At 36.8% G+C, this 21,914-nt stretch overlaps 3 protein-coding genes across 7 annotated transcripts in view; all 3 read right to left on the minus strand.

The window, feature by feature from the left end:
* LOC122968142 overlaps nt 1-21,914 on the minus strand; it is a 168,489-nt gene that overhangs the window by 111,516 nt on the left and 35,059 nt on the right. The window lies entirely within an intron of this gene.
* LOC122968129 overlaps nt 1-21,914 on the minus strand; it is a 161,875-nt gene that overhangs the window by 6,940 nt on the left and 133,021 nt on the right. The window contains exon 6 of one of the 4 annotated variants that reach the window (XM_044333121.1): nt 2,020-2,115. The exons of the other annotated variants lie outside the window; for them this stretch is intronic. Within the exon in view, the coding sequence (XP_044189056.1) occupies nt 2,020-2,115 (96 nt within the window). The remainder of the gene's footprint in view (nt 1-2,019; nt 2,116-21,914) is intronic. 4 annotated transcript variants of the gene reach the window in all.
* LOC122968181 (28S ribosomal protein S18c, mitochondrial-like) lies at nt 17,223-21,479 on the minus strand. Its single transcript, XM_044333191.1, has 6 exons — nt 21,196-21,479; nt 20,982-21,031; nt 20,791-20,874; nt 19,720-19,777; nt 18,706-18,765; nt 17,223-17,380 (listed from the first exon to the last, which is right to left on the minus strand). The coding sequence occupies exons 1-6, from the start codon at nt 21,254-21,256 to the stop codon at nt 17,304-17,306; spliced, it is 390 nt and encodes a 129-aa protein (XP_044189126.1). The 5' UTR covers nt 21,257-21,479; the 3' UTR covers nt 17,223-17,303.

Below are 21,914 nucleotides of genomic sequence, written 5' to 3' on the forward strand. Positions count from 1 at the left end.
GCAGGATCAGAACCTTGGAGAGCTGATCAAGACCTGATAACTGTGTTAATGATTCTTTACATGATTAAAATTAATGATTTAATTATTGAACAATATTTAACAAATATTCTTTGACATTTTTGAGAGTACAGTGATCAGGTTTCCATACTTTCATCAATTAAAACCCTGCTGATTTGACCTGTTACTCCATGACTGAACAAAACGATTTTAAAGAAACGAAAAAAATAAATCATTTCAAAAGCCAAACGAAGATAAATTCACAACAAATTAATGAACAGGATGTTAAACTGGTGGTCTGGGGCCACGGGAGGGTCCAGGAGCAGCAGTGTGCTCCTTATGGATCGTGCGCTTTCACTTTGTTTCCTCTGCAGAGAAGCTTCCGTCTCACTACTTTGCAAATGTGCCGTCATAATAGCAATCCGCCAAGGTACAAGTACACCTGGCTCTTAAAGGGAATGGGAGACGACACTCTGATTGGTTTATTGCATGTTACGCCCAAAACACACCCATGATTAATTAGGAGACTATGGACAACCCCTTTGAACCATGCACCTGGCACAGCGACCATTTTTCCGCTGTTAAAATAGCAGAAGTGGATTTGGACACACCCTAAATGAACTTGCGCCATGTGCCTCAGACCGTGCACTTTAGATCGGTAAAATAGGACCCTTTGTCCGTTTGACTCCTTTTTGGCTAAAATATCTGAAATAAAACATAATCTTTACTTAACATAGATCATCTAGTTTGGCTGTACTAGATATTTGATATATTCAGTAGATATATCTTCTCACAACCCTATTTTACAAGCCTACTTTGCTCACTGGATGAACTACAACTGTGGTGCTGATTTGTATCAAGCTGCATGGCGTTGCTCTCGGGAATTGTAGTTTTTAAAAAATATTAACATTTTTCCTAGAATTGGAAGTTGTAAATGGTGAATTGAGAGTACACTGAGGAGTTTAAGGGGTTAGTAAACACATTTGTGTTATCAGAGGTGAAAGTTCAAATGTCAGTATTTCACAGCAGGAGCCATGTAGAATCTTCATACTGACATGTAAAGGCCTTTACACACTGGGGGCGTTTTTTTCCGTGCTATTAAATCGAACTGTTGTTTGTGTCATGAGTACTTTCACATAGAACTGAGTATCCTGCTGTATGTGTTTTGAACTTATTTATCGTATCTATATTGATTGATCAGCTCCCAGTCTGTCTGTGAGCACTGCAGGCAGACAGGTAGGTTCACCCGCTACAGTGGGAGAAATAAAGCCAATGAATCAATACATTGATGTATCATGTATCATATGCATCATCACCATGTATTTATAAATACAAACACACGTTCAGTAAGTGTCTGCTGTCAGCCTGGTGGCAGTTTGTCCTCTCAGCTCTCCAGGAGCTGCAGCTGTGGACAGAGACGCTGAACGCAGGTCAGAGATCATCATCCAGTGATGATGATGATCCTCCTGACTCGACAAAAGAAGAGGAGAGCGTTATATCTGTTCAGTCCACACCGGTTCCAACCTGCGTTCAGCGTTTCTGTGCACAGAAGCAGCCGCTGGACAAACGGCCCTCACCAGGCTGACTGACAGCAGAATGAGCTGTTGCAAATTCGTATCACTGCCAGTGTGAATAGTTTTGATGCAAACTATTCGCAGGTGATTATTTCACAATTTCGTGTTGTTCATTCGCATCGCTGTGTATGTGTAAAGGCCTTTACTCTCCAGGTTGAGACCTTTCCAAAGATGTATTTGGTTTAACTCTACATCAAAGTTTTAATTTTCTCATTTCATGGACACAAGCCATCCCAGGCCTAGTTTCACAGAGCACTTTGAAGGTCCAAGATAAAACATGAAGCTGATCAGTTTATTGATCTTGTTCCTGTCAACTGATGAAAACACAACAGAATAACATTCTTCCTGGACAAAATAGTGGTGAAGAATATGTTTGCTATCAAAAGTTTCAATATAGGTAATAACTTTCTTTGTCAGAAACGCCTTTCTGTCAGGTTTAAGTTGATACCTTCCAGTGTTAAAATGTAGCGGTGAATCCATGGACCAGTCACTCCTCATGGACACACAGCTGGGGGCAGGAGAGTCTGGTCTCTCCTGATGGATCCTGAAACAACAAAAGACAGTTTAAACCTGAAAAATGTTGAATTTTGACCAGAAAGTAACTTGTTGAAATCTATGAACCAGACAGATCATCTGTAAGAGAACAATGGAGGAGAGGTGTTTTCTTATTCACTCAGATTCAAAGTGTTGTCAGTTTCAGTCTCATCTATTCCTCCTTGTAGACGGAAGAATTGTCCAGCTGATCTACACAAATAGGGGGCAACATTTCACATCCCTTCCCCTTCCTCCACGGAGATAAATTACAACATAACTCTGAGTAACAACTGATAGTTACACACATGCTCCTAGGATAGGTGTCAGTCATAAAATGTCAGAGAACTCACTGATAGTAAAACAACTTTTTCTACCAAACAGCATCATCTTTTCATTAATTGCTGCCATTTTACAACACAGTCATCCAGTAGAGAACTAATTTATTGATATGATATTTCAATATCGACCCAGCTTACAATGATGTGCTACGATGCCAAATGTCTCATGGTGCAACTCAGTGCAGTTCATTGGATCAGCTGATGTAACCAGCTGATGTCTCATCTGGCCAGTGTCTGCAGCAGCAGCTGGCTGCTCTGACAATGTAGGTGCAACTTTCCAAACAGGTGTTATTTGGATAAACTGACCACATATTACTACCATATTACCACACATACTTTTAACAGTCCTACTGCGACAATCTCAACAGCATTCAGCCTGGATCCACCATTACTGCTAGAGCTCAGGGCAGCTACTTCTTCTTCCTCTCATGTTGGACTGAGGGCAGACTGGACGCTACAGTGACTCACTATCGCCCCTGTGGTACAAAGTGGTATTACGAGACAGTACAGGCCAGACAGGGCTAGCTGGTTAGCATGCTAACTTTAGTAGATACCTCTGTAACACAATACATATAGGTCTATGACATTACGTCAAGACTGTGATTTCTTCACATTCTGTTGATAAATGTAGTTAATTTCAGAATGTTTAAAACTAAAATTCTGACATATTCTTTAAAAAACAAGTAGCCCTAAGTTATAAGAACTTATTTTTTTTGCATTTCTTAGCCCTGAGGTAATGTTTGAAATAATCTGTGTGGCATAAAAATGCCATCTTAAAGAGGTTAAGTTAAAAAAAAAAGAACCTATCCTTAAAGAATAACCGTTGGGCCCCTGGCACCTTCGTGCTGGGGCCCTAATGATATAGCTACTCTGGATGGCATTACCCTGGCCTCCAGCTCCACTGTAAGGAATCTGGGAGTTATCTTTGATCAGGATATGTCCTTTAACTCCAACATAAATCAAATCTCAAGGACTGCCTTTTTTCACTTACGTAATATTGTAAAAATCAGGCACATCCTGTCCCAAAAAGATGCAGAAAAACTAGTCCAGGCATTTGTTACTTCCAGGCTGGATTATTGCAATTCCTTATTATCAGGCTGCCCTAACAATTCTCTAAAGACTCTCCAGCTGGTCTAGAATGCAGCTGCACGTGTTCTGACTAAAACTAAAAAAAGAGATCACATTTCTCCCATTTTAGCTTCACTGCATTGGCTTCCTGTAAAATCCAGAATAGAATTTAAAATCCTTCTCCTAACTTACAAAGCCCTTAATGGTCAGACACAATCATATCTTAAAGAGCTCATAATACCGTATTACCCCACTAGAACACTGTGCTCCCAGTATGCAGCTTACTGGTGGTTCCTACAGTCTTTAAAAGTAGAATGGGAGGCAAAGCCTTCAGCTATCAGGCTCCTCTCCTGTGGAACCATCTTCCAGATTCGGTCCGGGGTGCAGACACCCTCTCTATGTTTAAGAGTAGGCTTAAAACTTTCCTTTTTGATAAAGCTTATAGTTAGGGCCGACCAGGCTCGCCTTGGATCAGCCCTTAGTTATGCTGCCATAGGCCTAGACTGCTGGGGGACTTCCCATGATGCACTGAGCTCCTCTCTCCTCCTCCTCCTCTCCATCTGTATGCATTCATGTAACATCAATGCATGTCACTAACTTTGCTTCTTCCCCGGAGTTTTTTGTGCTTTCTCATCTCACAGGAAAACCTGAGTCCCGGGCCGAACCTTCGCGGTCCTTCACAGTCCTGATGGCATCCTTCCCTGGCTATTGCTGCTTGTGCTTGTTGTTGTTGTTGTTGTGATTTTTTTATTCTTCTGTCCCTCCTCCCCCTTTCCCTCTCTCTTTCTCTCTCTCAACCCAACCGGTCAAAGCAGATGGCCGCCCACCAAGAGCCGGGGTCTGCTTGAGGTTTCTACCCGTTAAAGGGGAGTTTTTCCTTACCGCTGTCGCCAAGTGCTGCTCATGGGGGAATTGTTGGGTCTCTGTATATTAAAGAGTACGGTCTTGACCTGCTCTATGTAAAAAGTGCCTTGAGATGACTTCTGTTGTGATATGGCGCTATATAAATAAAAATTGATTGATTGATTGATTATCTTGACTTACTCTCCATGTGTTTTGGAAAGAGGAGGTGGATCCATGGTCCTATCAGGGTCTACGGACACACAGCTGGGATCAGGAGATTCTGGTCTCTGCTGCTGGATCCTGATACAAACACAACACTGATGAATTAACAAATATTCTCAAATTTATGCCTAGTTTATAAAATGTTAAGTGGTTTTATATTTTTGTATAGATGTGTGGGATTATGTGACAGTTTTTGTGATTATTTCAGACACTGATAATGTGTTTTATCTTGATTATGTATCAAGTCCTGCCATGAATTGTTCATATAATGACGTCAGCATGATGCAACTAATTTGGTGTCTATATAAACTTTACTCTTTGTCATGTTTGATAATTGCTTTTTACAGTCAAACACAATTTTTGGGAGCTAATTTTGCTTTACTCTAAAGAATCCATGTACAATTTAAATTCTATCAAGAAGTTATTTAAGTTTGGGAAAGGTAATGAGTGCTGGTTAACAGTAAGAATTTATGATCAAACTTCATACTTGTTTTTTGCTTTTGTATCATTAAACATTAATTTTAAGTCAACTGACAAAAATTTCAGGCATTCAGCTTAAAGACCAATCCACATTGAGCCTGATCCTGTGGATAGTCTGTTGCAGGAATTAATAATAATATTAACAACAAATAGAAATAAAACATTAGACTATTTTCATTAATAATTTCCTACCTGTTGTATGATGACAAGTCAGTTATTGACGCTCCCTAAAAACTCCCTCTGATTGGTTAAAGGAGTCAGATAACCAACTTCAGACTGACTTCAGCACAGAGAAACACATCTGCAACAATATAAAACATGAAAACATAAAAGTTGTTGATGGATCATCATTAACATTGAAAACCAACACATTCACACATGACTATATGTCACCATCATCTCTCCTGCTGTTGGAGCAGTTATTGATCCTGAACACAAACTGTTAACAGATCTGATCTGAAGACAAACACAAGATATTCACACAAACACTTTCAACAACCGAGCGACTCATTAAACTAACAGTGAGAGCAGAGAGGAGTCATTAAACACTGAAAACTGTCAGTTATGACCTTACCGTACGGAGAACAATATCTGCGACATGACGGTGAAGAAAAGGAAAGTTAAATAGTTCAAACACCCAAACAGAGAGGAAGGAAGGGGAGGGGGGGAGTCACAAACACACTCAGCCATCACACATCTTGCTGCTGCATGTTGTTCTGTTCACAACAAAATGGCTTCCTGTAACTCCTCTCTGACACTCACAATAATACAATTTACTGAGCTTTGAGAATTTTAGATTATTCTCACATTTGTGCCTAGTTTATAAAATGTTAAATGGTTTGTCCTCCTCCACTATGTGACTTTGTGTTCACTGCTCAGTAAGTTCTATTAGATCCTCCAGAATATCCTCTATACATGATTGCACCATTTCATCACACTGCATCTGGACAGTCAGCTTTCTCTGTGAAAACCACAACTCAGTGAACGTCCTACCTGATGATATGAAGAACTGCAGTTCAATCAATACATTCAAGACCAAATTAAAAAATCTACTAAAGACCAATCAGCTGTGTGACCACTGAGTCTAAACTCCATCTATGGTCTTCTCATTAGTGCAGGTAGTCTTGCTTTTAATTCGACAAGTTTACATTATTAATTTCTGATTGACATTGTGGGTGTATGTGATGTGTTGTTGTGTGTAGCTTTGTATTTTGTATTTTGTATTTTGTATGGTTTGTTCTGTGTGTTTTTTTGCTTTGTACTGTTTGTTGTTGTATGTTTGGATTGTGGGGGACTAAAGATGTAAATTAGCTTTGAGCTAACTCCAGTGTATCTTTAATGTTTAAAACTGCACATTGTCCCAATCAATATCACAACGGTAGATATGAACTTTCTTTGTTAACTCAGGCTTTCTGCTTCAGGCTCTGTGAGCGTCCCCATTAAATGGGGCATTTGACGCATCATTTGACTCTTTATGCACAAAACGGACCGATTGCGTGCCGCCTGCTTCAGTCAGGAGGAACAGATCATTATAATGGAGAGCTGTGAATAATATAAATACATTAAAACAGCAAAAAGCAACACTGTTGCAAATAATGCGAGAGAGGAACGCTGGCAGAAAATTGCTGATCGTGTAGATTTGTTAATTAAAAAACTCATAATTAGTTAATATACTTATTTTACCTGTCTGTGTCTCCCACATCCAGAGCTCTTAAACTTTAAACTTGATGCAGCAGATTTAAACATTCGGGTCTGACTCTGTGTCATAATGAAGGATCAGTGGAAATCACTTTAGATTCTGGCCAAATCAAAGTGAAATATTAATATTATAGATTGAATATTATCTGTGATAAATACCAATAGACTAATCAATTTTGTTATTATTGTTATATTTTGTTCAAAGTATTTTTTCATTAGTTTTTAGATTTTTATCAGTTTGTCTTTTACAATTTGAAATACAGTTTGATATATTGTAACAGAATCCCATCCCACAGTAACCCTAACCTCATTACACATTTACAGTATGACATCAAATCAATAAATATTCTAATCAGTGTTCTAATAGCTGCAGTATCAGCAGTGTTAAACAGACTTGGCAGCAAATCAGGTGGTCAGTGAAAGGACAGCGCTTTTTATTTAAGCTGAAACTCAGAACATAACCTGCTCCAGACCAGGTTACGTTTGTAGCATAAGTTACCATGGTGATGTAGCAGGTTAAAAGAGAGTTACCATGGTGATCTAGCAGGTTAACAGAGAGTTACCATGGTGATGTAGCAGGTTAACAGAGAGTTACCATGGTGATGTAGCAGGTTAACAGAGAGTTACCATGGTGATGTAGCAGGTTAACAGAGAGTTACCATGGTGATGTAGCAGGTTAAAAGAGAGACACCTTTGTGACATTGAAATCCTGCAGGTTCAACATACCTCACTAACCCACTAATCTCTGTTCATAGTAAAACCTTCAGGTCGTCTTATTCCTGCAAAACAACAACATCAAACACAATCTGATGAAACAAACACTGTTCTGCTTCTTACCTGTTCAATCTGATCCCTGTGAGGTCATTTCTTCTGATTCTTCAATCTGAATTATTGATCAGACTGTGACTCCTGCAGCGCTGCTTCCTGCTCTGATAGAACAGGATGAACTGTGGAAAACAGGAAGTTACTGTTAAAAATAACGACCACAGCAGATGTTGTAGGTTTGGTTTCAGCAGCACAATGAATTCTGGTATTCAGACAAAATAACAAACTATAAAACTATCAAATGTTATTTATTTACACACATTTAGATGACATTATAATTAAATATATCTTTGTGCCACAAGTCTTACAAAATGATTATAAATGTGTCCTTCCTGTAAATATCTGTATTGTTAACACTGAAAATCATATTTAGTTTGACTGCTGGAGACCTGAGACTGAGATAACACTGTGTTTACATCTCTGACCACAAATCACTAAATAAAATAAGACAAAACATTCAAGATGTAGTTTTAGTTTTGTACTATGTTATATGAGAGTGTTGTTTAACTGAAATTAAGATGCTGTTTTTGATGACATCCTTCTCCTTTTATATATACTCACTCCTCTTTGTTTTAGTTCTGTTTTGATAATATGTGTTTTAAGATTGTTTTTGATAAAGAAGCAACATGTGCTCTGACCCTTAAATGACAGTTTGCAGTTTTCAGTACGTGCTGGTTGTGCAGCTCATCTTGCACCTGAAAGACATATTGTAGCTTCTCACATCTAAAAGTTGACGTGACATTTAATCTAACCACCTTCACCTCTGTTTCAGCTTTCAGACAGACTGTCATGTTACCTTATTTTGCTGCTTGAATTTGTAATGCACGTGATGATACGATATGACTGTTTCACCAATAAGATGTTTTGTATTAAAATATGATCATTTGTGGATGAGATTAAAGGAGACCTCCCATCATTTAGGAGTCTTTGGCAGTACTTGTGAATAGTTAAATCACACCCGAACCAGTAGGGGTGTAGGAAAACCAGTACTTCTTTTTTTTGCTTTTCTCTGTGAAAGCCCAAAGGAGGTCTGGGCTCATCAGTGATAACCTCCCACCTCAAGAAAATGGATGTATATTCAACTTTGGTTTGGAAATGCCTTCAAAGGTAAAGTGAGAACACTTTCTCCACCTTAAATTGTCAGTTTTGACTCTCCACAGGATAGTCTCCTCCCATTCCACCACCAGAGACTTCCCATCTGTGTCGAGGAAAAATACATTTATGACACAAACTTAAAAGCAACTATGTACTGTGTTCCTTAAAGCCAGAAGTTTGAGTCAATGTTTATGAAGTATATAACCATTTTGTAACCTATATATTATTAATCACAAAGTAATGCCGATCAAAATGGTCTAACAAACTATAGCTGAAATATATATATTTAGGTTTAATTATTATACAGCACACATAGCACCAGTGCCACCCAGTGGTGAATTTTCAGTGACACTTTGAATACTAGTAAAAAAAAAATCATTTTATGATTATTTTGCAATAATATTTGCAGTTTTAGTGGAGTGATCATTTTTGCATCATCATTTTAATTTTAACTGGAAAAAAACTAGTAAAATGAGAATGATGTGATTTTTGCAGGAGTCCAAACCATCAAGTTCTTTTATGTCTTATGATTTGTAGACTAATAATACCTCATTTATAAAGTTATACTGTCACATTTAACCTGTAACAATAAAACTGTAGCTGCTGTGATTTGGATATTACACTTATCCATATTGTGATATCAATACCAGTTTGATTAACTGTGCAGCCCTGGGTGCATACTTCAGTTCTATCATATGTACAGGACATGTAGACCCTGCTGACATATACAAGTACTAAAACACAACAACAAGGGTTTGAAATACTAGGATAAAACAAAAATACTCTCTGTGTCTCTGTGTCATAACAAACCTGAATCACACTCAGCTCACACATCCTGCTGCTGCATGTTGATCTGATCACAACAAAACAGTCTGTGATTTTGCACAATTTTAACTTCAAACATAAAAATATCCCCAAAATGATTCCAACTCTGAACTGTAAAAGATGTTTCACAGAGGAGGTGTATTCATGTCTTTTAACTGTATTTTACTGAAGTATTTTTAAAAAGTGAACAGACTTTATGAAACGCACGACCAACTTCAGACTGACTTCAGCACAGATGGAACATGAACAGATCAGAGTTTTTGAAGCGTCATAAATATTTTAACTTCTCTGCTTCTTACATTCATGTGGCAGGTGTAAAAAGTGGAAATGCACCAGTTGTTGAGGTTTGGCAGATATAAAGCTACCTGAAGGAGGAACAGAGGGGTTTTTTTGGCATTCAGGGAAGGTGAGACTGCAGGAATGACTGACCTGCTTCCCTGCTGGGTTGAAGGCGGCTGGTAGTCAGTATGGAAATAAATCGACGTACCAGAGCATCTGTGGTCTATTAGCTGCTCCTGCTGTGGGATTATTTGTATCATTTGTCTGTTTGTTTTATTGAGGTTTTCTCTTCTGTCTAGTCCGCCCTGGTAAGTGAGCTGGTAGCGGGCAAAAAGATACGGGTATCGCCCTTGGAGCGGACTAGTTTTCTTTTTTTCTTATTTTTGTTTGTTTGTTTTAATATCAGTCTGTCTGCTGTCCCACCATTAATCCCAGTCAGCCAGTCAGGGCAGGTTTAAGGTGAGCTGTGGTTGTTAGTCGGTTGCAGTGAAGATAGTCACGTGTTCCAGTTTGGAGTGTGTTAACTCACCTGGTGTGTAGGACTTATTGATTGCAGTGTGCACTGATGTGTCTTAGTTAAACTCAGCCCCTGCCCTGTTAGTGATAGCTGGGAAATTAACTGGGAGGAAGTTCAGGTGGCTGAATGTAATAAATCTCAATCTGATCGTCTGCAATAAAATACTTCTACTTTACTTCTTTTATTGTCATTTCTTATGCTAGTGACTTGCAGTGAGTGTTACATTCACATGAAACTAACGGTGACAGCAAAGAGGAGGAGGTCTGAAACACTGAAACAGTCGGAGAAAGACGAAGAAAGAAGACAGAGAAAATCCTCTGAGTCATAAATCACAAGAAATGACTTTAACCAGGAAATAACCACAGAAGGTCAGAGAGGAGAGCCCAGAGGGTTTCAAACTGGCTGATTATTAAAAATATATTCAGCATGAAACGGGACTGTTTATGTGGAAAAGATTTTCTTTTTAATATGTTCAGATACATGTTGTTCACCAGACATCTGTGTATCTAATATTACATTTGTAAATGTAAAGGATAATCTAATCTAATCTATAAAACTGACTAAAAGTAGATTTAAGACCACAACAACTAAGACAATGATCCTTCAATGCATACCCAGAGCTAAGCAAGAAGAATTTACCAATGAAATGAACAGCTTGAACTGGGATGATGTTCTGTCCTCTGATGATCTGGACTATGGCTGTGATACTTTTACTCACACAATCAACTCTGTGAGGGAAAGATTTAATGTGAGGATACAGATAAAATCTAAAAATAAAAACAATTTACTGTGATTTAATGAACATTTGTGGAAACTAATGAAATCTAGAGATGCTGCACTAAGGAAGGCAGTTAAAACTAGAAGAGACACTGACATGCTGATTTATAAATAAATCTCTCAGATCTCTTCTTTTACCGTCTTTCGCTCTTTGGGGATGTAAAGGAAATTGTAAACTGGAGGGTTTTTTATTGTTCGATGTGCAAAACGTGACGCAGCAGCTTTTAGACATGGTGCCACTAAATTTTCCAATTTTTGTGCAGCACTTTTACAACACTTGTTTTCACCCAAAAGGGGGCGTGGCCTTTCTCATGACAGGGAAGTGATGTATGCCCGCTCTCATGAATCGACTTAAAGAGCAACTTGCAGGTTAAATTTCTTACTGGATTTACATTTTATGTATCATTAAAATTGTCCTGTTAAAGGTTAATGTATGATTTTATTAGTTTAACGAGACATAAAAGCAGAAATTAAGATGGAAAAGTGGGAATGTTGAGCAGCGCCCTTAAAATGAGCTTTTTTTTTTTCAACAATGTGTCAAATTACGTCACATAAGGGAGTCGCTCTCATCGTCCCAGCTGCTGTTCACTGAAGGTGTTTTTCTTTACACTAATGTGTCTCCTCACTTCCCTCTCTCACGTCTCTTCCTCGTGTCTCAGCTCCTCTCAGTGAGGATGAGAGAGTTTTAATTCTCGTTCACTCCAGCGTCATTTTGAGGAGACGACAACTACTCATGAGGGACATCACCTCAACTGTCAAATATGAAGAAGTCAGCTATCAAAATATGATGTAGAAATTATTAACTAACAGTTCAATCTATAAAGTTTAAAGTTGTAATTCATGTACAATTAATTAACACGTTACACTGTCACTTAATAATTTCCACATAGTGATACCTGGAACAGCTGATAACTGCTCCAATGTTTTATTATTTGATTATAGATTTATAGCAGCGACTGTCTGTCACAGAATAAGACACAAATAGACAATTTAAATCTGTTAATTACTGAAAGAACACAACCAATGAGAAGGAATATGTTGAAATAAAATGTCGCTTGTTTAGTTTGTGACAGTCTGACGTCATTTTCAGGCTCAGGATGATTTTATAGGAGACGCAGCTGTGTGACGTCATATTTTCCTGAAGGAGCTGAGACGCACTGAAACAAAAGAATAAAGGAGAAGACTTTTGACTTATGAAGAAAAATAATAAAGTTACAAGAGTGTTTTTTTGTTATTGATTCATGATTCAGTCATTTGTACTTTATTATTAAATATGATCAGCAGCTGTTGATGCTTTCATTCTTGTTCCACAGGTAGATTATTACAACAACAGCCCGACTGTTTACTGTCCCATCAGATCAGCTGATCAATCAATAAACAGATTCGATGAAGGGGTGTTGCCGTCCTGTAAAAAAACTTCCACAGAGGATACACCTGTGGTTCCTCGCTCCTCGTCTCCTCCAGGAGCATTTCAGGGATTGAAAGATCCTCCATGATGGTGGTGGAGGAACGGTTTCCGGGTCACGGGAGGAGAGAAGAAGAACAAATTAAAACACATGAGAGAAGTTTGCCTTCAGGTCTTTCTGCCAGAAAGCCTTTTTAACAGAAATCAAACCTCTTTCCTCCAGCAGCCAATAGTATTAAAGTATTAAAGTTATTGACATTATACAGTTTAATTAAATACAAAATACTTATTGGTTACTGTGTATCTAAGCTACTATATCTGTTATCACTTAAGAGAAAACAAAATCTAATGTTAAAGGTTCTATATGTAGAATTGTGAAGCAATTTACATGTATTAATAGTTTTTTTATTGCCAATGAGTGAACAGGTAGTAATGTAACATAAAGAATGAGACCCTCTCCAACTTTCTCGGTTGTCTGTATCAGCCTGTGGTCTGATTTTCACGTGAAGAACTCGGGCTGGATTTTCTGCAGACTGAGTGGGAGTGAGAGATGCTTTGCTGAAACAAGCGAGTGCGAGCACCAGGATGTTACAGCTCATTAAATGGCTACAGGTGTCACTAATGAGAAGGAATCTCTGATTTCTACAAAATGGTTCATTTCACTATCAGAATCTGATCCATTCAGTCCAATAACATTTGGAAAGTCTAGAAGAGCCGCACGATTGAATTATTTCATCCCATTCAAGTTAGCAGAGGGTTTAACCAGAAGTAGCAGCTCAGACTCACCAAATATTCTGCCAATTAATTTCTACATAAAGCGAAGCCCCAAAGAATCTTCTTGGGGACAGAGTTACAGCTTATATGTAATTCCTATTTATTAAAGCATTTATTCTTAATGTCAACTTCTCCAAGGAATATACCTCTATTGAATGGATTAATCATTGAAACCTTGATTACTGAACCTCTGAGAAGCTGCAGCACAGCCCTCAGCAAAGCATCAAAAACCACTGCATAACTAGTGACCTGAACTCAGAGAGGAATTCATTATTGTTAGTAACTTCCCATCAGCATTAACAAGATGTTTAATCAATAAATACCATTATCAACCCATTAGTGACTTATTTTATATTGAATATTCTTGTTATTCCAAATATAGTAACTAGTTGGTGAAATCAGTTTCCAGGCCAGCAGAGCTTGTTCATGACTATTTGATAACTTTACAGGTAACAATTCTTTAATCACATTTAAGCAGAAAGTTTAAGTCCATCCATTAAACTAAATATTTATATGGGGAGGGTATTCCAGATGTTTTCTTCTTCTATAATCAAATTAGTTCATCATTTCACTTTGAAAGTATTATTTAATGTTAATGATATTTTTTCTTGAATAATGACTTGTGGTTTTTCAAATGATATTAAATAAAATCTTATCTATTCTATTGTATATTTCAGGAGGTATTCCAATGATAAAAACATAGACAGGTCTGATTATTCCCTCAGCTTTAGACAGTAAAACTCTTGCCACTTAGATTTGTGTTTGACTTGATCCCAACTCGCTCTGACATCAAGCAGACGTGGGCAACAACAACCTGATGAGATCAAGTCGGCTGCAGTTGTTGCAGCTGCAGTTGTTCTCCACTGACTGCAAGGATCAGGGCATGATGGGAGATGCCTGGATGTCACCTGATCAAAGAGCTGATTGGTTCAGGAGTTTGATCAACAACATGATGTTTTATCTTCATTTTGGATTTCAGTTGTCTGATCTTCTACTAAGAATTCAGATGTGTTGATGACAACTTTTATCATCCAAAGAGACAGAAAACATTCAATAACCAATTTCTCCAGCAGACAGGACACATAGAATCAGATTTATCTGTTTCTCTGCTCAGATGACCAACAAACCCTCAGATATAGTCGAGTATGATAACAGACAGATTACAGAAACCGTGTAGTGACGGATCTATCGAACGTCGTTCCTGAAGACGAGCGTTTCTCTTTTTATTTAGAAAACATGACAACGTATAGATGACCCTTTAATGTTTTATTAAACTGCAGCACTAAACACACATGTGGCTAAATATCAGAGATCCAGATGTGTCTGCATTAATAATGAACTGTTGCCTTCATTTTAATTGGTTTAACTAAGACGTGTCTGTTTTCTGTTTCTGCAACTAATTAATAATCAATGAATAGTATTGAACTGGTGCTCAGTGTCTTTGACCTGACAGTGAATCATCAGTCAGCCGTCGTGTAGAAACGTCAAATAAAGTTTTTATTTACTGTTGTGATCATCTTGGAAATTAAACATTTAAAAGAGAAAAAGTTACAAACTGTCCAGAATATTTAAAATGTGCTCGTTATAAATAATCATATTGCAACATATGAGGTGTAAAAATCATGAAAATATAAAAGAACTCAATTCGTTCTTTATTGATCTACTAATTAATTTTTCAATTAACTGATTAATCGTTTAGTCTATGAAATGTGAAACAGTGATGAAAAACTGTCCATTAATATAAGAACATATTCAGATATCTTCAACCCAAACATGTTTATGATATAAAGCAGAAAAAATCACCGATGCTATTAATCAATTATTGAAATATTTGATTATTTTTCTTTCGTTAGATTAATCGATTAATCGTTTACAATAAAAACTACAATAACATCAGTAATTCATATTCATATTCCTCCGATGTTATCAGTTCCTTACTCAAAAAAAAAAAAAAAAACTGGCAACAAAAGCCTCTTTCACACATAGTTCCCAGTAAATCACTGGGAAAACCTTTCTCACTGTTCACACGTGCAGCTGCAGTCAGTAACACGTCACGTCCAGCAGATGGCAGCATTGCAACACTTACAGATGCCCTCTAGACAGACCTGATCAAATATGGATCAATATTATGTTACTGTGTCTATTTCTCACCTCACATGTTTCCAGAAACATATTTTTAGTGTTTCCTGTTTAGCTGAAGTATGAGAGAGTTTATGATGCGGCCGCCATGTTGAAAACAGACTTGCAAGTACGTCAGCCACGCGTCAGGTCTTGTGATTGGTTCGCTCGCTCGCTGAATATATTGATCCCTGCTCCCGTTCACACGTGACAACATGCAGGAAATGTTTTACTACTAATTAATTTTTCAATTAACTGATTAATCGTTTAGTCTATGAAATGTGAAAAAGTGAGTGTTTATGATATAAAGCAGAAAAAATCACTGATGCTATTAATCAATTATTGAAATATTTGATTATTTTTCTGTCGTTTGATTAATCGATTAATCGTTTACGATAAAAACTACAATAACATCAGTAATAATGTTTTAAATCTGATCTTTTCAACTTGTTTTCTTGTCTTCAGACGCAGATTCTCGTCCAGCCGAGCAGAAGAACAACCTTCGGCTGCACGAAGCCGTCCGAGCTCTGTTCGCCTGCTCGCCTCTCTTCCGCACTCAGACTTTAACCGTGGAGGCGTTTCCTGTACCGGACGTCTCCTGCGTCACCGAGACGACGACGACGAACACGACCGACCCTGAAACTCCAGCCGCTCAGGAAACGCCCCCCTCCTCCTCCTCCTCCTCCTCCTCCCCGCCGCCGCGTCCCGGCAGCGCGACTCACTGTAGGAAAAGGTTGAAAGAAACTCCGCCGGGCAGGGAGAGGAAACGCAGGAAAAGTAGATCCTGATGTGGAAAATACGTTTGTTATTGATGGAAACTGGACGCCATCTTGTTTTTTAATCCGTTAGTTAATAAGTTAAAATAAACAGCGGAACTTTATTGTTGTTTAAAATGTTTACTGATAAAGATCTTTTGTTTAAATAATGTGTTGCAGTCGTTTGTTCAGTAATAATCTATAATTTATCTGGATTATTCAGTTTCTCAAAGACAGTTTAAAATTGATCTGGAGCTGTTGTCATAGCAACACATCTTTAGACCAGATCCTGCTTAAGTTCAGGTTTATTCAGTCAGCTGAATGTTTAGAGTGAACGATTATATATGAAATAAATTTACAGAATAACTTAAAATATTTAAATCAGATTGAATCACATCTGGTTTCCAAACTGTTGTTATGACAACCGAATGATTCTGCTTTCTACAATCATCTAGTTTGAATTATTTTAAACTAAACTGACTAAAGAATTTCACAATAAAAGTTTATTTTTCAAAATAAGATTTGCAGAAAACAAACCTGATTTTGTGAAACAGATTTTTATATATTGAGTTGTTTTGTTTGAATCATTTTAGAGGTTAGAAGAGGTTAAAACTAAACTGACTAAAGAATTTCACAATAAAAGTTTATTTTTCAAAATAAGATTTGAGGAAAACAAACTTTTTTGTTTTTTTAATATTTTCTACCTGAATAATCCTCTTTCATCCCCTGTGAGGGTCCCGACCGTCCAGGCTTCAGAGAGACATGATTACATCCACCGTACTAAAACACATTTATATACGTAGATATTTAAAAAACAGAAGAGTCACAACGATTAGTCAATATACAGAAAATTAATCTGCAAATATTCTGTTAATTACTCGTCATTTTTCAAGCAAAAATACCAAAAATTATCTCGTTCCAGCTTCTTAAATGTGAGAATTTGCTGTTTTTCATCAACATAAGTGACAGTTAATTGAATATCTGTATCTGTAGGCTCCAAAAAAATGTAAATGGTGCGACTCAACACCCATTTATTCATGTTTTTTTGATTTTTCTTTTCTTGTGTAAAACTGCAGGTGAATGAAAAACACCGACAGCTCAGAATCAGAGGTTTTAATTAACAAATAATAATAATTATTACAGTTTCAACACAGCAGACGAGTTTCACACATTGATCCACTAATCCAGATGTCTGACGCCGCAGATGTTGGGGTCCTTCATAAACTGTGGATGCTTGTGAGTCACCGACATGAAACCTGGACGGAGAAATAATTAAATTAATTATAATTATAATAATAATTATAATTAAAGAAAAAACAGCTTATTGATCATTAACAGTCACTTCCTGCTCCACAGCTCCTTATAACTGTCGGAGTTTGTAACTTCTTGTCGTCATGACAAACAGGAAGTTCACATGTCTGCATGTTCCTCTGATAAAAAGAAAGACTCGACCCATGCTTTCTACCAGGTATAATGGACTTCTTCTCCTGGCTACAGCTGCACCAGACACACCAGGTTGTGCAAAGATAATTAAAACTGCATGATGTGATTTTTCTGCTGAACACAACATGTTACCAGCTATAATAATGACTGGTGGTGTTCCTCAGGGATCTAATCTTGGTCCTTTATATTTTCTATTTATATTCTCAGATGCAGATTGTTTGTCGGTGCTTTAAAAAACAGCTCAGATGTTACAAAAATGATTCATATGAGCTTTTCTTGATCTGTAACTTCTGGCGTAAAGGTTTGGTTAAGTTAAGGCAACTAAAATCACTTGTTTAAAGCTGTTAAAGCTTCTTGTTTTGAACAGAACAAGCTGTAAACAACATCTGACATATGAGCTCATAAAGTAGTTGTGGCTGAGATGTTAGCAAACATCCAGCAGACACAGAACAACACGATCATCAGTTTGACTGTAAATAATAACTCGCGGGGTTCCTCAGGGATCTATTCTTGGTCCTTTATAGTTTCACTTCACCTGCCAACCTGTAACACTCGTGTCCTCTTGACTGAAACAACATGATAGAATGAAAATACCTTCAAAAACCTCACAAATGAGTGTTTTCTGGCCTGACGCCTCTAATGTTCAGGTAAATAAAACTACTCAGTTAAAGCTTTATTTGTGGTTTTTCACCAGCAGAAACAAGCTGTAAACACAAACATCTGACTTGTTATCAGCTTATGAAGTCGTTACGTGAACAAAAAGCAGTTACGGAGCAACATTATCATTCATGTGGAGTCGTGTTTCTGTCCAATATTCACTCTCTTTTAGCTTCTGTTTTTACTCTCTACCAACTCCTGAGGGAAATAATATCTGGCTCTTTAGCTGCTAAATGCTCCACTATGTTCACCAGCTAGTCTCTGACTTTGTGTACGACGGTGTTTATCAGAAAACCGCTGAGACTGAACCAGACAGGAAACCTGAAGCTAAAAGAGGCTAAAAGTCTCTGTAGAGCTGCAGGATTGATGATAAATCTCAGTGGGTTTTGTCACTATGAGCGACTCCTGTAACGTTACACAGCTTCTGTTAATTAAACCTGCTCTACACGTCATTTAGATGAATGATATTAAGCAAACGTACCCATCGACTGAGCTTTCTTTATAGCTTTAGAGACTTCCTTCTGTTTTCTTCCACACAGGCCTGAAAACACAAGAATGAAACAAGTTTTTATTCTGTTTCACTAATTATCAAAACACTGCTGACAAGTACGGAGACCCGAAGTGATCAATATTAATCATCAATAAAGAAATAGATACAAAATGTAAAACAATGAAACTGAAATAATCTAATAAATGTTTAAAACTACTGCTGTGAAATAATTACACACTCATTCAGACTGAAGCATCAGCCAATCACACGTCTGTTTCAGGTAATTATTTTCATTACTGATTATTTTACTCTTGATTAATCAATTAGTATAAATGATTATAAAATTATTAAATAACATTAAATGTTTTGTTTTGTTTGACCAAAAAACAGAAATATTCAGTTTATAGTGAAACAAAACAGTTTAGAAACTGGAACCAGGACATTTTTGGCTTTTTTAGTTGAAATTGTTTTATTAAGAATTAATTGTTAAAATTTACAAAAATTATTATTTTCTGCCAATTCACTTAATAATTAATTGATTAATTGTTTCAGCTCTAGTGTATTTTAATTGACAAAAATGATTCATAACAGACAATAAACAACTTAAATAAACCACAAACCCAAAAGAAAAAACAGAAAAACCTGCATTAAGTGTAATTAACAGTATCAGAACTGCAGTGATTAATGATTCATTTAACTGATTGTCAAAATAGTTGCTGATTAATTTTATTTCAATCAGCTAAACAATTAATCAATTAATCTTTGCAGCTCTGTTGACAGACAACATGAATGAAAACGGCTTAAAAATAAATAACTGATCTTGAAATAAATTTATGTATTGAAATAAAACCTTTTTTTACATGTTTTGAATTATTTCACAGTTTCATGTTTATATTACATATTTTGTCTGTATTATTATTTCATAATGTCTCATTTAGCAGCAGGTTAGAATGAAAACATGAGATGATTCAGTTTAAAGTTGTTTAATGTCGTCCAGCTGCTCACCTGTGATGTGTCGGCCGTATATTCTGCCTGTATGAGGTGAGATGAACTGAGACAGCAGCTGTGAGGAAGATAGAAGACAGTTTACAGTAAATATATTGATTAATTAGTTTTCATAACCAACTATGACACATACAGGAGTCACAGGTGTGGGAGAAATACTCATTTACCTTCTTATATCAGTCACATCACCTGATTAGTTTCTCGACTCATCATTTTGTTTATAAAATGTCAGAAAATCCTGAAAAATGCTCGTTATAACTTCTTTAAAGCCCAAAGTGACGTCTTCAAATGTCTTGTTTTGTCTGATCAACAGTCCAACGACAAAGAGAAGCTTCAAATCTTCACATTCGAGGATCTGAAAGCAGTGAATATTTGGCTTTTTTGCTTTTAAAAAATGATTTGATTGTCATTAATAACTGCTGATTAATTTTTTAGTCGACTGGCTAATCGATTAATCGTTGCAGCTCTAATTGATCCACAAAATGACAGCAAACTCTAAACCATCTGATGATCTGAGACATGAATGTGAGACATTCAGAGGTCAGTGAAAGGATCGATCAAAGGATGAAACAGATTTCTGTTATCAGGAAAAGAGAAAACTTCACGTCAGTGAACATTAACTTCACATCTGTAGCTACGAATCTGGAGGAAACTCAGTAATCTGACAGTAATTCAAACAAAAACAACAGTCTGACTGATTGAAAGTGATCAGTTGTTAATGATGTGGATCTTACTGAACAAACAATAATCAAAACTCTGCAGTAAAACCACTTGTGTGTTTTGACTGTCTGATCACTGCTTTAATTCAACCATACAAGTGCAATATGGAGAGTTTAGCAGCAGATGTCTTCTTCAGCTTCTCAAATGCTTTTCTTTGTCAAACGTGATAATAAATATCTAAGTTCTTGACTGTTGATCAAACAAAACAAGACGTCACCTTTGACTCTGACAAACTTTTATTATTTTTCATTATTTTCTGACATTTTACAGATCAAACGATGAATTGAGGAAATACTCGGTAGAATAATCGCTAATGAAAATAATCGTTAGTTGCATCTCTACTTTACTCACCTGAATGTTTTTGAAGTCCACTGTGACGCTGCAGAGGATGCATCCTTTCTGTGGTTCTTTGTACGGGTTTTCAATCTTTGCCAGCTTAAAGAGAAAATAATATTGTGTTATTGCGTTAAACCTGTTAACACTGATATACTTCTGTAATTAATAATAATAATTTATTATCATTAATAGTATACAATACCCACCACGTCATCTTTCTGTTGTTCTACATTTGAAGAGGTCAAACTTCTTAAATCTGCAGAGAAAATTATAGTCATAACATCTGCTGGCTAATGTTAGCATTAGCATTAGCATCACAATCCGTAGTTTAACAGAAAACACTGAATTTAATTTATAAAAACAGTCTCTTACACTTAATAAACTCTATAACATGTTTACAGTGATGTTAAAGCGTCTTACTTGCATTTCCATGTTGTGAAAAAACAGCTTTTATCCGCTGAAACCGTCTCAGGGCGAGCATTGTGACCTCACACAGGACAGGAAGTGGTCCGACACGAGTTCCGGTCTCTCACTGGGTGTTTTTTAGTTCCTACCACTTCTAAAGTTGTTTTCTAATTGCTGCAAAATTACGTGTGCAGTGCAGCTTTGTTTGTGAACATTAAAATAACATGCAGCGTGTGTTTTTTACACTTTAGATATTAAATTTCTGATACAAACGCGATTGTAATGTTTTTCGGAAAAGATTAGCCGTAACTCTCTTCAAAGGTTAAAAGGACAAGATAGAAATGCCCCCATAATGAACCAAAGTGTGACACATCGAGCTACCATTACATAAATTAACAAAATATATTGTTTTTACAGCATTGTATTTGTGTCATTAAGTAATGTATATGACTCACCACAAAGTCTGTATTTATCTGAGTATTTTAAGTCTGTTAAAAGCCAAATTAGCATGCTAAGCAACGTCTGTTATACAGTATAAGTAAAATAAGCTACAAATTGGTAGAAAACTCCGCCAGTTACATAAAGCTTGCTGTCCGGTAACTATCGTATCTATTAAGGTAAATTATCAGGAGTTTATTGTAGCTAAACTAATAACGGAAAGGAAACAGTCGAGGTATTGAAACGGTTAGCTGTCTGCTAGCTAGTTGAGCAGTAAACCGAAAACGGAAATGATG

Source organism: Thunnus albacares, chromosome 18, assembly GCF_914725855.1.
Source record: "Thunnus albacares chromosome 18, fThuAlb1.1, whole genome shotgun sequence".
Taxonomy (NCBI): Eukaryota; Metazoa; Chordata; class Actinopteri; order Scombriformes; family Scombridae; genus Thunnus; species Thunnus albacares.